Below are 16,936 nucleotides of genomic sequence, written 5' to 3'. Positions count from 1 at the left end.
TTTGGCTTTGGTATGTGTCAAATATCTGGATACAGGATCATTTCCTATACTAGCACTTCTAACATATATAACCTTTAACAAAAAAAAGAAACACAATGAATAAGATGGTACACACCAAATAATGCCAGTGCTTGATGAACAGAGGGAGGAGAATCAGGATTTCAAGGACAGCCTGAGCTACATGAGACCTAGTCTTTAAAAAAAAAAAAAAAAAATCAAACAAGAGACCCACTCCTGGAAGCTTGTATCTATAATCTCCTATCACCTTAAAGGCTGAGGCAAGAGAACTGCTTCAAGTTGATATACAGGCCACAGAGGTGAGATCCTATCTCAAAAACAAATACAAAAATAAAAGGGCTGGAGAGCTAGCTCAGTGGTTAAGAGAATGCACTGCTCTCCCAGGACTAAGGTTTGAGTCTCAGCACCCTTTAGGTGGCTCACACTGCCTGTAAGTAAGGTGACACCTTTGGTCTCCAGGGGCACCTGCACTCACATGCACAGTGGTGGCTCATGCCTTTAATCCCAGCATTTGGGAGGCAGAGGTAGGAGGATTTCTGAGTTTGAGGCCAGCCTGGTCTACAGAGTAAGTTCCAGAACAGCCAGGGCTACACAGAAAAACCCTGTCTCGACTAAAAAAAAAAAAAAAAAAAAAATCTAACAAATTATAAACACGGCAAATCCTTCTCTGGTATCTCTAGTTTGCTACTATCTGAAAACAAGGAGTTTTCAAAGATCAAGATTAACACAATCTTCTATGTTTAAAACAAAGCACACTGGGTGCTGGAGAGATGGCTCAGAGCAATAGCTGTTCTTTCACAGAAGTCAAGTTCAGTTCCCAGCATCCACATGGTAGTCCACAACTGTTTTAACTCCAGTTCCAGTTACCAGACACACTCTTCTGGCCTCTATAGGCACCAGGCACACTCATAAAATAAAAATAAATAAATCTTACTCAGGAGGCAGAGGAAAGGGGATCTCTGTGAGTTCTAGGCCAGCCAAGACCACACAGTGAATCTTGTCTCAAAAAAACAAAACAAAACAAAACTAATATTGTCTGTAAATATTCTTTCTCTTTAAAATAAATAAATATATAAATAAATAAATCTATCTTAAAAGAAACCCCATATGAAATCTGGGGTTTACTTAAAGGGTAAAGTGCCTACCATACAACATGAGACTCTGAATTCAATCCCCAAGCACCCACATAAAAATTAGGCACAATGGCACATTCCCTGGGTTCAATGTACAGTGTGACATAAACCTGTAATCCTCACTGCTTAGGAGGTAGAAGAGCAAGACAGTCAGACATCAAATGTCAGACTCAACAAACTCTATAAAGCTGGGTGGCAGTGACATATGCCTTTAATCCTTGGGAGAAGAGGGGACTGGGCTAGGTAGGGTGTGTCGCAGATGGTAGTTTGCCTAGCACACACAAAGCACTTGCTTATTTTCCCAGAAGCACAGACGTCGAGAAGCGATGACACACGTCCAGACTCTCAACACTCATGTGGTAGAACCAAGAGGATCACAAATATCCTTGGCTACAAACCAAGTACGGGTCAAGTCGGAGTTCCATGACAACCTTTCTTTTCTCAAAATAGAAACACAACAAAGAAGGGGAAAGGGGAAAGTGGACAACCCAGAGCAAGCTGACATACTTGTTAGCCCTGCAGTGCCTGATGAGAGCAAGTCTTTAGTAAAGGGGCAGAGATATGACGGAGGGGCGGGGCAGTGAGTAAAGGCACTTTCAGCTAAGCCTGACAACCTGAGTTCAGTGTCTGTAACCTATAAGCTGTCCTCTGAATTTCACACACCAGGGTTCTCCTCAGGCTGTCCTCTGATCTCCACATGGACACTGCAGCACAAGCACCCTCAAGATAAATGGATAAAACTGTAATAAATTACACTCTGAGCTCTACAAAAGTGAGTGTGCTCACACAATAAATAAAATGTTTAAAGAAACTGAATTTGTAGCATTAAACCCTTGCTCCAAAGAAAATTCCAGGATTAGAAGACTCACTCGTACATTATACGAAAGAAATAATTTGTGGTAGAAATAATACAATTTCACTAGAAAAGTATTTTCAAAATGATTTTTGGTCATTTACATCTACTTATTTATGGAAGGGGTGCCACAGCCCGCACAGCAGTGTCAAAGGACAGTCTGTAGAAGTCCGTCCTCTCCTGCCACCAGTGGGAAGCAGGGATCCATCCAACTTAGATCATCGGGCTTGGCAGCAAGCAATGTACTCACTGAGTCACATCCCAGGAGCTTTAATTTTTCATACACACACACACCCCTACATAAAAATAGTTAAGAAAAAAAGCCTGCCGTGTATACAGGTAGCTTACATCTGTTATATAGAACTTAGAAGGATGAAACAGGAGGATTACTGAGAGTTTTATCCTCTAGCCTGGGTATACAGTGAGTTCTAGACTTCCTGGTCTACAAAACACAAACTGCCTTGCTGAGGCAACACTGAGAAGTACTGATGAAAGGTTAGGTGCAACACAGACACTAAACACAAGTCCCTAAAGAAGGCTGCAAACAGCCAAATAACTGTCATCTTTCACTATGTCTAGTGAAGATTTTCTAACAGTACTCCAACAATGAAACCTCCACATGCAAACCAACAACAAACAAGGAATGCAACCTTGCCTCTTACATAAAGTAGATCAGAACAGCTGGACCCCCTGACAGACAGCCACAGTCTCAGCTACAGCTAATAGGAACACCCAGACACAAGGCTGGCTAGACGCCGGGAAGAGGAACACAACTAAGGAAAACACAAAGATTCATCTCGGAAATTTACCCCTTAAATGTTCAGCACTGATGGACAAATAGAACCATTTAAATGCCTATATCGTGGGGTAGTCTGGTACTAATCCTATTTCTCAATAAAAATCAGGCAGAGATTTAGAGAAAAATTACTTGTGAAAAAGGCAATACCGTTGGGCTAAGCAGTAGAGGCAGGGACTAACTAAATGTCCAGACTCTCATCTGAACATCTGACATCATATGTCATTTCCATTAATACCTGAAAAGAAGAATCTGTTCCTGGAAATTAATGCTCAAAACTATTGCATGGCCGGCGATGGTGGCGCACGCCTTTAATCCTAGCACTTGGGAGGCAGAGGCAGGTGGATTTCTGAGTTTGAGGCCAGCCTGGTCTACAGAGTGAGTTCCAGGACAGCCAGGCATACACAGAGAAACCCTGTCTCGAAAAAAAAAAAACAACAACAACAAAAAACTATTGCATGGTGCAGGGGGTTCAGAGCACTTGCTGCTCATCCAGAGGATGGGGTTCAGTTCCTACATGGTAGCTCACAGACATCAGCACGCATGCAGTGCACATACATACATGCAGACAAACCCTCATTGCACAAAAGGTAAAATAAATCTAAAAAAAATTTTTTTAAATATTTGGATTGAATGAAGTAGTAAATATCCACCTTAATATTTTAATATTAATCCTCTAATTGGAAGAAAAAGTGCTACTCTTAAGGGGAAAAAATAAATCAATCTGAATGGAACATTTATATCTATATGAACATGGAAAAGTACAGGCTGGGGATACAGACTCTGAAGGGAAGAGCATGCTTACATGTACAAAGACTGAGTTGGAATCCTGGAACAAAAAAAATAACTGAATAAATAAAAATGACAATTCTGAGACAATGTATACCAGGTTTTCTTTGAACTTGCTATGAATAGAAGAACGGGACAGATGAGAAGAATCCTGAGTCCTTATGTCCTCTGTCTATCTCCTGAGTGCTGGGATTACTACATGTCCCACAACATCTGCTGTGTTCAGTACCAGAGGTGAAACCCAGGTGTGTACACACTAGGCAGGACCTCAACCAACTGAGCTATTTCCCAGTCCCAAAACTATATGACTTCTAGAGAAAAAAGACAAAAAACAAAAAACAACAACAACAAAACCTTTGTGATTATACATGAAGTGACATGTTACTAAAAGCACAGAGAAAAACTAAAACAGCTCTGCATACCCGTAATCAAGGCTCTCACTGTACAAGCTGTATTCCAAGAGTTCGTAGCCAACTTTATAACATAGCTCAGAGCCAGCAGAGGGGGACAACAGAAAACAATCTGAAATAGCTCTCTATGAGTTAAAGGTAAAGAGCTGGGAAAAATAATATTAGTAGTATTAGAATATAATTTCTATTCTAAAATATAAAAATGGAAGCCCATGTTCTATATGTAAATACTTAACCAGATGTAGCAGCATACATGTGTAATCCCAGCACTCAGACCTTGAGTTCAAGCAGTGCGGCACCCAGGCTAGCCTCCGGGAGGCTCTCTGCACTCATTTATTTACTTCCTTCCTTTCTGAGGCAGTGTCTGTCTCAGGCTGCTCTCTACCTCCAGCCTGATCCTCCTTCCCCCAACCCTCATGGGCTGGGGTTCCAGGCTCGCACCACCGTGCCTGGCCAGTTTGACCATGTCTTATGAAGTTCAGCATCCACTCACCAGTGACTTGCAAACACTCCTACTTACCAACCAAGAAAGAATGAAAATGCTGCTGAGCTGTCTGGGGATGGAGCAGGGGGAGGTGCTAAACTGCTTTAAAGAAAGCATGCCAAAGTTCTGTATTTAATTCCCAAAACAAAAAGGATTCAAACAACAAAACATTAAACAGCAGTAAAAATGAAGTCTACAATTTTAGACAGTCTGAATGAATCTTCTACATATAACACTGAGTGAAAAACGACCACCAAAAAGGAGTACATCTGATTCCACTCATTTTATGAAGACAGACAGGTTGAGTGCCACATGCTACTAGAAGTCAGGATTTATTACTACCAAGGTGTAACTAGTAACTGAAAGGGAAGACAAGGTTGACTCTAGGTAGGGAACTCCAGATGCTTGTCAGGGGCATCTCTGTCTATACACTAAAGGCCTGGAATCAGCCATAGGCCTGAAGACAGCAATAGGCCTAACATGCATGCCTGCTAGCACAAAGTCTTGGTCTCTGTGGAAAAACACTAACTAGAACAGATGTCTAGAAGCTATTGTAAACAAACAGCTTTGGTAGATAGTTGTCAGGCTCTAGTCATAGACCTTGTAGATAGGTGACCTTGGGTAGATAGTACCAACTTAGATTAGGACAAGTGAATCATATGCAGAGTCATAGTGGCCTATCCCCTGAACCTTCACCCAGCTGACACACTGTTCTGGAAATTATCTGTACTCCCCCTGAACACCTACGCTCCTGCTTCATCCCCTTCCCCACATCCTGCCTTTTTATGTAAACAAGTAAAAATTGCAGCCAGGCAGTGGTAGCGCATGCCTTTAATCCCAGTACTTGGGAGGCAGAGGCAGGCGGATTTCTGAGTTCGAGGCCAGCCTGGTCAACAGAGTGAGTGCCAGGACAGCCAGGGATACACACAGAAACCCTGTCTCGAAGGAAAAAAAAAAAAAAAAAAAAAAAAATGTAAAAATTTCGATCTGATCATGATCAGCCTATAGACAGGTCGCCATTCTTTGCTTCTTTGCCTGCTACCCCAGCTCTCTTTCAGGTGATCTCCCCAGACCCCTGTTTAATGTCCTCCTGGACAGGACAGATGCTGCCATTATCCTGACAGAAAACCCCAGCTATCTGATGTCATTTTATACATTATGTTCATTACAGTCACTATATACATACTCTACACTTCAATAGTCTCTTGCTTTGGTGCTGATAAAATTGTTGTTTTCTTTTAATTAAAAAAGAAAAAGTAGCCTACCGGTTGGAATAAAGAGTCCACCATCCTCCATCTCCTCCTCGGCTTGGCAAACCAGAGGTCCGAGTGGCTTTTCTTGAGGAAAGGCAAAACCATCTGGCTGGAATGACTTTCTAGGCTGGGCACCTGGTTTTGCAGATTGACTGCCTGATGACAGCAAAGGTAACTCCCCTTCGGAATTCATCTGAAGTTCTCCTAGAAGAATCGCAAACACTGCTCCACACTCTGCCCAGAGTTAACCTTATGCTACTGCAAAAGTAGCATCTTTTCCTGAGACCTTTATAATAGACACCTTCATAAAGCATACTATACACAGGCTTTCCCTTTTCTTCGAGATGAGCTCCCAAGCCGGGCAGTGGTGGCACAGGCCTTTAATCCCAGCACTTGGGAGGCAGAGGCAGGCGGATTTCTGAGTTCCAGGCCAGCCTGGTCTACAGAGTGAGTTTCAGGACAGCCAGGCTACACAGAGAAACCCTGTCTCAAAAAAACAAAACAAAACAAAACAAAAAAACCCATCAGATCCAAATTATTCATCTCTAGTTCAAAGAATGAATCATACATAACTGCTATGACACTTTCTATTCAAATATGCTTTGAACTCTGTGTTTTTCTAAGAAAATTAGGCCATGGGCTGAAGATTTAGTTCAATGGCAGAGTGTTAGCATAGTACATATGACAACTCTGGGTTCAGTTCACAGCACCAAGAAAACAAAAATTAGAATACAGGGTAGAGGGCATGAGAGGACAAAGGGACAGTTAAAGCTGACCACTAACACTACATTTCACCAACAATAAATGATATAAAAGGTCCAAAGTAGGGGCTGGAGAGGTAATTCAGAAGTTAAAAATATCAGCTGTTATTGTAAAGGTCCCAAGTTCAATTCCCAGCACCCATATTGCAGCTTATATCCACCTGTGACTCCAGTTCAAGGTGACCTAGTCTTCTTCTAACCTCTACAGGCATAAGGCATGCATCTGGTGTACAAACAAACACTGTGATGGTTTGAATGAGAACGAACCCCAGAGGCTCATATGTTTGCATGCTTAGTCCCTAACTGGTGAACTGTTTGAGAAAGATTCGAAGGATTAGTCCTTGTGGGAATGAGTGTGGAATTCTTGGAGGCGCAGAGTGCCACTGGGGTGGGCTCTGAGGTTTCATGAAAGACCATGCCAGGCCCAGTGGCTCTCTGCCTGCTGCCTGAGGATCAGAATGTAAACAGTTCTCAGATAGAGCTACCAAACCAGGCTGCCACACAACCCACCATAATGAACTAACCCTCTGAAACTGTAAGCAAGGCCCCAACTACTTTCTTTTATAAGAGCTGCCTTGGTCATGGTGTCTTTTCACGGCAACAGGAACCCTAATAAAGACATACATAATTTTTTTTTTAATTTATAAAAAGAAAAAAAAAAATGTCTGAGGAATCCTGGCAGGTATCTGTGATCCTAGCCCTGTAGAGGCTGAGGAGGATAGTGAGCTTACGTCTTGGGCTACATAGCAAGACTATAGGTCTTAAAAAAATAAAAGCAAAACAAACATTCCTGACTCTGTAATTTAATTTTACAGTATAAATGAATAAATATACAAAGAATTGTTACATATTTACTATCAAAAGAAAATGTAAAAAATCAAGTTGTCGGGTTATTCTATGGCATGACTGTGATCCTATCACTTGGGAGGCCAAATTGAGGGGGGACACTGGAAGTTGGAGGCCAGTCTGCTCTTCAGATGGAGTTTCAGAAGAAAACAGAAATAATCGAGTTGTCATAGAAAAGACTGTAAGAGCCGGGCGGTGGTGGCGCACGCCTTTAATCCCAGCACTTGGGAGGCAGAGGCAGGTGGATTTCTGAGTTCGAGGCCAGCCTGGTCTACAGAGTGAGTTCCAGGACAGCCAGGACTACACAGAGAAACCCTGTCTCAAAAAAAAACAAAAAGAAAGACTGTAAGCAGGCTAAGTGGCCCATGCCCAACACTCAGGAGGGAAAGGCAGCTGTCAAGGCCAGCCTGGTTGGTCTACAAAGTAAGCTCCAGGCAATAAAGCTATACAGTGAGACACCCCCCCCCTTTTAATTTACTTTACATGGCAGTCAATGTGCCCCTTCACAGTGCTCCCCAATTCCCATAATCCCTCTCCCCATCTCCCCTCCCCTTCTCCTCTGAGAGAGTGGAGCACCTCCCCCCACCCCCCACCCCCCACTCCACCCCACACCCCCACCCCACCCCCACCCCCCCCACCCCACCCACCCACCCACCCACCCCCGGGACATCAAATCTTTGAAAAACTAGGCACTTCTTCTCCCACTGAGGCTAGACAAGATAGCCAGGTTAAGGGAATAGATGCCACAGACAGACAACTTTAGAGCTAGAACAGCTTTAGGGATAAAACCCACTCCAGGTGTTCAGAACTACATGCAGACCTAGCTGCACATCTGCTAGGTGCGGAGGGGCCTAGGTCTAGCCCTTAAAGAGAATTTAGTTTTAGATCAGTCAAGTGCAGTTGTGACTAGAGGGAAAGTGTCTGTACCTGACAGAGATCAAGTGAGATGACTCACTACCTTCAGACCAGTCCCTCCAAAAAAGTGAAAGTGAAAATAGATACACATAAAAAAAATGTTTGAAAAGAAAGAAAAATACATCAATTCTTGCATACACACATATATTAAGGAGTCAGAGGGAGACTTGAGGCCAGGAGGCAGAGCAGGGCTGAAGAGGGCAGGAGAGGTATCTGACACTCACTGAATTCTGTATTCATTTGTTTGCCTTGAGTTCATTTGTCTGTATTTAGTTTGATGTTTTGCTGTAAACCTAACCTCTAACAGCTGAACTGTCTCTCCAGCCCTTGTTTATATTTTGAGACAAGGTCTCCCCACATAGCTGAAGCTGGCCAGGAACTTGCAGTCTCCTGCCTCAACTTCCCAGAGGCCAACATTACAGATACATGCCACCACACCTGGCTACTTTCTGTATTTCTGAAATTTTCTAATCTGTTTGCATAGTCTTCCATTAAACTTTCTTATTTCAAAAGGGGTCCAAGTGGCATTGGAGATGTAACTTAGTTGGTGGAGTTCTTAACTAGCATACATAAGGCCCTGGACTGGACACCAGCAGCCACATGAACTGGGAGTGGGGCTCATGCCTGTAAGCCCAGCACTAAGGAGGAAAAGGCAGAAGCATCTCAAGTTCAAAGTCAGCCTAGGCCACATACAAAGTTCAAGGCCAGCCTGGGCTCGTAAGACACTGTCTCCAAAAAGGAAACCAAACTATCTGTCACTTTCCTCAATTGAAACATACTTCCTATGGCCATCAAGATGGCATGAAGGGTATCCTGAGACCTACCCTAAAAATCAAGATAGGTTCCCAGCACTCACATGGCAGCTCAGTGTCCTTAACTCTGGTTCCATGGGATCTGACACACCATTCTGGCCTCTATGAGCAGTGTACAAATGTGGTATACACACACATGCAGGCAAAACACACTCATACATTAAAACAACAACAACAAAATAAACCCAGCATACTTAGAAATAGTGATACACACATGTAATTCCAGGACTCAGAGCTGAGGAAGGGTGGGTGACGGTTTCTAAGTGGTTACAGTATTAACCCTCATCTCAAAGGAGAGGGCAAACCATAAATACATCCTTCACTTTTTTTAAACTATTATCATATTGGTATCTTTCAACTGGTAAACAATGCTCCTAAATTAGAGACTACTCCACCAAAAAAGAAAAAAAAAAAGACTGTAAAGATGTATTTATTTTACGTGTGTGTGTTTGTTTGTGTGTGTGTGTGTGTCTGTCTGTGTGTCTGTGTGTGTGTGTGTGTATGAGTACACTGTCTCTCTCTTCAGACACACCAGAAGAGGGCATCAGGCCCCACTATAGATGGTTGTGAGCCACCATGTGGTTGCTGGGAATTGAACTCAAGACCTCTGGAAGAGTAATAATCCTTAACACTTTCCATCCTGCCTCCCTTTTAGAGCCCAGGGTTACCTACAGAAGCTACAGGCTTTGCTTAACAAGGACTGTAGTAACCAGAGTAACAAGGACTGTGGTAAAACTGTAGTAAATTTATCAGGACTAGCAAAATGGCTCAACAGGTCTAAGTGGATTGCAACCAAGCCTGACAACCTAAGTTTGATCCCCAGAACCCATACAGTAAAAGGAAAAAAAGTACTGTCAGTTGTGTCCAGCCTGGGCTACACAGTGAGTTCAAGGCTAGTTCAGGCAGTCAATAACTAACAATAATTCTCCTGTCTCAGCCTCCCATGTACTGAAATTACAGGTATGTGCTAGCACATTTGTCCTGCATTTTTTTTTCTTGTTGTTGTTTGTTTGGGTTGGCTTTTCTGGGTTTTTTGAGACAGAGTCTCTCTACATAGCCCTGACTCTCCTGGAATGCACTACGTAGACTAGACTGGCTTTGAACTCACACCTCCCAGGTGCCAGGATTAAAGGAGTGTGCCACCATGCCCCCACTCTATTTTTTTTCCCCAAAACCAGGTCTCATGTAACCTAGGCTGACCTCAAAATCACTACACAGCTGAAGACAACCTTGAATCCCATCCCCCAAGCAGTAGGATTACAGGCATGGGGTCACCACATGCAGACACCTTGCATTTTTTTAAAGATTTATTTATTTATTTTATGTGCAGAGGGCATTGGACCCAATTACAGATGGTTGTGAGCCACCATGTTGTTGCTGGGAATTGAACTCCTGACCTGTGGAAGATCAACCAGTGCTCCTAAACCCTGAGCCATCTCTCCAGCCCCGCCACCTTGCCTTTTTTTTTTTTTTTTTTTTTTTTTTTTTTTTTTTTTTAAGACAGAGTCTTGCAATATAATTCTGACTGGCCACTAACTTTCAGCAATCCTCCTACCTCACCCTCCTGAGTGCCTGGATTACAGGCAAATACTACCATGCCCAGCTTACAGTCTTTTAAAGATAGATGCCAGAACCTTTAATACATACAAATATTGCTCTTCAAAGTACATAAGGCCAGGTTGATAGCAGAGCTTCCTCCACTGGGACTTCTGGCACCTGAAACATCTGACACTATTCCAAATTATCCTACAAATTTGATTTAGTTTTATAAGGCAGGGTCTCATGTTCAGCTAGCCTCAAGCCCAACACACAGCCAAGGATGCACTAGAACCCTTTATGCCCATCCCTGCCTCCTAAGTGCTGACATTACAGGTGTTCTCCACCATGCCCAGCCTATGCTCAGCTGAGGTTGAACCCAGAACTTCATCAACACTAGGCATGCACTCTACTCAACTATATCAGATCCAGATATAGGTGCTGGAACCACCCTACAGCTGCACTTAAGGTGCTTGTACACAACTCAAAGTGCTGGGAATTAAACTTCAGTCCTCTGTAAGCAGTATGTACTCATAACCATTGAGCCATCTCTCCGGTCCTTACTTATTCTTTTTAAATTGATTTATATATACTAATTTTCCTCCTTCCCTCTGTCTCTTCCTTCCTCTGTCTGCATCACACAATCCTTTTCATACATTATACAAAGTTCCTTTGCAATTTTCTTCCTCTCACTAAGTCACATTACTATCTAACTTAACTTTGCTCCAGGAAGTCTCTGAGGACCTCCGTACTTCCCCTTCTTTATAGATAACCTAGTCAGAAGGCTGGAGAGATGCTCAGCACTAGCTGCTTTTCCAAAGGACCCAGGTTTGATTCCCAGCACCCACATGAAAGCTCGCAACTTATCTGAAAGTCCAGTTCCAGGGAATCTGACATGCTCTCGTTTCCCATGGGTACCAAGCACACATGTGGTGCAGACATACGTTCAGACAAAACACCCATACACATAAAATAAATAAATATTTATTTAACGAAAGAGAACATGGCTCAGCAGTTAATAGCACATTTCTGTTCTTCCACAGGACCCAAGTTCAGTTCACATAGTGGTCCAGTTTTAGGGGATCTGACAACCTCTTCCGGTCTCTGTTAGCACCAGGCATGGACATGGGTACACAGACAAATACACAAAACACTCAGACACAGAAAATAAAATACATCTTTTTTTAAAGGCAACTAAAATTTAAATAAAAGCAAAACCAAAAAAGCAAGCTACTGAAAGAGGAGGAGCAACTTAGATCGGGAACTGTCCCTAGCTCAGAGCACCACCAGAGCACACACAGCCCTAAGCCGGATCCCCAGCGCTGCAACAGACAAACCGCTGGAGGCTTGGTGCTTACTACAAGAACATTCTATTGCCCTTCCATTCTCTGTCTGGCTATGCTTGGCCTCTGTCTCCTCTCCCTTTACCGATATTCCTTCCCTGTCTCCTCAAGTCTTCCTAACTCTGTCTGTTTGGGCACCAGAGACATAGGTGGAGTTAGAGTGTTTGTTCACCATACACGAGGGAAGCTCTGAATTCAATCCCCAGAACTACTTAACACAGTGATAGACAAGAGTCTCAGAAAGTGATTGACAGCAATTACTGCTCTTCCAACGGACCGTAGTTTTGATCCCAGCACCCAGATGGGTGAGCTCACAACCACCTGCAACTCCAGCTACTCCAGGAGGCCTGAGGTGGGACATTCCCTGGAACCCAGGAGTCCTGGGACTGCCTTGACAACACTGAGGAAGGACAAGGACAAAGATTACTCAGAGTCTACAAGCACAGTTTAACAATGTAACAACCATAGTAAAATGCTGATACTTTAATAAACTATGTAACTTTTCTGTATTTCTTCAATCTTTCTACAATCAATCTGATGCTGTTTTCCTAACTAGGAAAACAAAATGTTGAGCCAAGTGTGGTAGCTCACATTTGCAATTTCTGCACTCGGCGGGGCTAAGGCAGGAGGCCAGTATGGGCTACAGTGAGTTTGAAGTCAGTCTGGGCTAGAGTGATACCCAGTCACAAAAAAGTTACTTGAAAACATGGTTGGGCACAATAGCAGGGCACTTTAATCCCAGATCTCAGGAGGCAGAGGCTAGAGAACTCTCTGAGTTTGAGTTCAACTTGGTCCACAAAGGAAGTTCTCAGCCAGTATGAGCTCTATACTGAAACTTTACCTCAAAAAAAAAAAAAAAGAAGAGAGAGCTAGCTCCAGCAAAACTCAGAGACAGAAACTGATAGCACTCCAACATGGCACCTCACAGCTTCTCTAACTCCAGTTCCAGAGGATATGGTACCATCTTCTGGCATCAGTACAGATGGAGGGAGTGGGACTGTGCCAGGCCCAGAGGTGCAAGCCAATATACTTCAGCATATGAGGGGACCGAAAGTTCAAAACCATCCTCACATGAGACCTTAGTTTGCTATCTCTGTTCACCTACTGGAAAAACCTCAACGCCTAAGTATAAAAATTAAAGTTCTTTACAACTGAAACCTAACCCCCAACTCAGAAGTCACCTTTCCCTACTTCTTCCAAGCTACTATGTCACCACCTATTCTGTCTCTGTCTCTGTCTACAAGTTGTTCCTAGCCCAGGTGTCCATGGCAACATTCTGTCAAACTGCATCCTTCAGTGCCCTCAGTCCAAAGCATTCTTCATCTCTGGAAAGCCTTTCTCAATGTCCAAAAGTCTTCCTTTAAACTACTGCTCTCATCCCACGAGGCTCACTTCATAAATACAAAACTCATAAAGTACACAGTTCACCGTTCCAGATATGCAGGATAAAGCCCAAAAGTAAAAGGGGAAGAAAAGGCTAGAGAGATGGCTCAGTAATTAACCGCAAGCCTTGCTCTTGCAGAGAACCCAGGTTTGGTCCCCAGCACTGCGGTGGCTCAAAACCATCCATAATGTCAGTGCCAGGGGTCTGACACTCCGCTCTGGCTCCACAGTCACCAGGTACACAGACAGTGAACATAGATACATGCAAGTGAAATACCCACACACATACATTTGTTTAATGGGGAGAGGGTAGGTCAAAGGGAATACAGAGAAGGAGAGGAAAGAAAATTCTCAACCCACTTGTAAGTTTCACAATTCCACGTCCAAACCACAGCAATTTCCACTTCTCTGTAAGGCACCACAGAAAGCAAAGACGAGCCAGGTGATGGTGGCCCATGCCTTTAGTCCCAGGACTCAGAAGGCGGGCAGAACTCTATGAGTTCAAAGCCAGGCTGGTCTCCAGAGAGTTCCAGCACAGCCAGGGCTACACAGAGAACCCCTGTCTCAAAAAAAATATCAAAATAACACAGCTAAGTGACACACAGGTTACCTGTCTGTGCCTTATCTGAAATGCTTGGGTCCAGTAAGAACATGTGTATTCATGAGATATATTACAGATTACAAGCTTAAACCTTCAATTTATTTACTTAACATACACAGCACTTGTGCAGTCTGATGACAGTTCTATACAATATTCTTTTAATTCCTGACAGTTTGGACATAATCCACCCACAAGAGGTCAGGTGTGGGATTTTAAACTTACAGCATCCTGTTAGTACTCTAAAAGTAAAGTGTGAAGCATTTTGGAGTTTAGATCCTCAGATCAGAGATGTTCAACCTAAACAGGAAAACAAACAAACAAACAAACAAACCAGACCTTTCACTCTTACCTCCTTCTGCCTTGGCTTCTTCAGCAGGTTCTCCTGAAGGAGGCTCCTCTGGGACAGGGTGATCCCCTCCCTCTTCTCTGGTAACCTGCCCAGGTGTGGAGACAATTTTCTTCCCTTTCCTTGAAGCAGAGGCCTGGACTCTCCCTTTATCCTTGAGTACAGGAAGGGAAGAAGACTCCAAGGAAGGAAGAGGGATGTCCTGAGACACGGCTACATCAACAGCTTCCACAACTGCTAAGTTCACATGCTGGGTGAGCATCTTAGAGCTTAAAGATGGACCCTCCATGCTGAGCTGATTGTCTACACCCTGCATGGAATGCACTTCAGGGCATACTGCAATGTCGTGACTCTGACCCCAGGACAGTGTCTCTGTCCCGCAGTCTGGGAGCTCCTCTGTTTCTGGCTTCACAGCTGCCTCTAGGTCCAAGTCATCACCCTCCTGGTCATCTTGCTGATGCGCAGACTCGGTCACTGCAGTTCTTCTCTTCTTACAGGGCAACATTTTACAAGTCCCACGTCTGTTCCATGCTAAAAGCATAAAAAGCAAGCCCTTATCATGTCAGTGGTCGTTAACAGAAATGACATTTATTCCATCATCATTTCATGCGCCCCACGTTTAATCATAAGCATAGTATTCCACACCAAATGCCTAGGACCTTTAGCAGAAGAAAGTCATTACAGTAGCTTAACTCAAATTCCACAATGAACAGTATGCTACGTTGCCTAAGGGATATCTCTTCAGCTTCCGTTACCTCAGACTTCATGTGGTAGTATATGCCTTTTCTCAGCCTAGAAGAGGCAGGTGGATCTCTGTGAGTTCAAAGCCAGACTGGCCTGCAACTGGTCGCCTGCACTGACATTCACATACTCGCACACACATAATCAGAAATAAAAAAAGTAAATCTTATAGCACTGTGTATCACTTTTCTAGTATCTTTGTCTTCCAGAGCTATGAAGTCAATTAGAAAAGAGAATTCTTAACTGATTTCTCCAGCATCCAGCATTATGTGGGTATTGTACACACTTGGTGACTCTTCCCTGAAGAGATGAATGAATGAAAGTGAGCATAAACAAAGCTCTGCTGCATCTGGACCAAGCGGGCAACATCCCCTTGGGTGCTGGAGGGTGAATTCCAATTTGCTGTAAATCTCAGGGTGATCATAGCTGTGATCCTGCTGCTTCCACAGGTGTTTCAGCAGGTCTCGTTTAATGAGTTAGGAACCCAAAGTTTTATGCATGTAAGGCAAGCAGTCTACCATCTGATTTCATCCCCAGCCCCTAGTTGCATCCTTCTATGCAGGAAACTCTTACTTTCATAAATAAGTTCAATGCCAGAATTAAGCTCACTCATGCCTGAAAGACCACTCAACAGTACCAGAGAAACCTTACTTAGAGTTTGATCTATAAAGCTAACCTTAAGCCTCTGCAATTCTCGTTCTCTGCGGCATTAAGAGAGGCCCCTCGCCCTAAGAGACCAGGTTCTTATCTTTGTAAAACTCAATAACCAAGAGAAGAATCGTAGATCCTGTCGGGGAGGGTGGTAAATGAGTAAGGAGTGGAGTAGGGATAACCTCGGCGATTCCTTATTTCACAGATGACTTCATAAGGTTCACGGAGGGAGATGGGAAGCGGGGAATAGCCACAGGCTGTTCAGTCAGAACTCTGCGGAGATCGCTCCGAGCTCTTCAAACTACAGTACCTCCAAGACTCTGCGCCTTAAAGGCCAGGAAACGTCGACCAAGAGTGAAGGAACGCCAAGGAGCGAGCAGTCCCAGAGCCCTCCTGAACAAGCATTTCACAGGAGTCCTAGCTCCGCTCTCCACCTCAGCGCTCAACGCTAGCCCAAGTCCGCACCACCACGCACACCCCTGCTATCCGATTCCCCTCACGCACCGGGAACCCAGCCTCGGAGCAGCTGCCCCTTATCCTGGGCAGCCTCCGCCCGGGAGTCCCACATCTAACGAGCTTCTTCCCGCCCCACCACACACTACCTTCAGAGGCCGGCTTGATCCCGCGGAAACTCAGCTTCCGCACCAGCGGAAGTAACGCAACGGCACCGGCTGACGTGCGCGCCCCCGAGGCGCGGGACCTGCACGTCAGGAGCATGCGCCAAACGACAGGCGCCATCTTATTTTAGGGCCTGGTGAAGCCACAGCCCCTATACGTCAGTTCATGGAAAAAGTAACACAACACATCACAAATAGATAGATGAGGAAGAGGCAGGCGGATCTCTGAATGCGGGGCCAGGCTGATCTACAGGACGAGCTCCAGGACAGCCAGGGCCACACACAGAAACCCTCTCTCAAAAAAGAAGAAAAAGAATGAAAGAAAGGGAAGGAGGGAGAAAGGCAAAAAGAGAGGGGCAGGGGCTGGGGAGGGGGGGAGACTCCCTACTCTTCTCTAGTTAGCTACCCAACTCAAAACCTGGGGGTGGGGAGTCCATAGTTTCCATAGTTTAGGTTGACAACTAATCACCCTCTCCAGGAAATACCTGGAACATAGGAAGAAAAGGAGAATTCCTAAAATCCAGAGAGATGCTTTATGTAGCTGAGGTCAAAGCTAGAATTGAACTCAACGTATAGCAGTCATTCATATCTGCATAATAATCTTTAGTTTGCAAAATGTGCTTTTTTTTTTAAAGATTATTTTATGTA

General features: G+C 44.1%; 1 protein-coding gene across 7 annotated transcripts in view; it reads right to left on the bottom strand.

The window, feature by feature from the left end:
* The window catches only part of LOC117707044 (GON-4-like protein), a 53,940-nt gene that overhangs the window by 34,864 nt on the left and 2,140 nt on the right, over nt 1-16,936 (bottom strand). For 2 of the 7 annotated variants that reach the window (XM_034500357.2, XM_076932725.1), the window contains exons 1-3: nt 16,274-16,427; nt 14,283-14,810; nt 5,749-5,940 (exon numbers count right to left, since the gene is read on the bottom strand). In XM_034500357.2, coding sequence (XP_034356248.2) covers nt 5,749-5,940; nt 14,283-14,810; nt 16,274-16,409 — 856 coding nt within the window. In that variant the 5' untranslated portion in view covers nt 16,410-16,427. The other 5 variants (XM_076932726.1, XM_034500361.2, XM_034500359.2 and 2 more) reach the window with 4 other exon arrangements.

The sequence above is a fragment of the Arvicanthis niloticus genome, chromosome 4, assembly GCF_011762505.2.
Source record: "Arvicanthis niloticus isolate mArvNil1 chromosome 4, mArvNil1.pat.X, whole genome shotgun sequence".
Lineage (NCBI taxonomy): Eukaryota > Metazoa > Chordata > Mammalia > Rodentia > Muridae > Arvicanthis > Arvicanthis niloticus.
The sequence above is the reverse complement of the archived record's forward strand: the minus strand, read 5'-3'. Positions and strand labels throughout refer to the sequence as shown.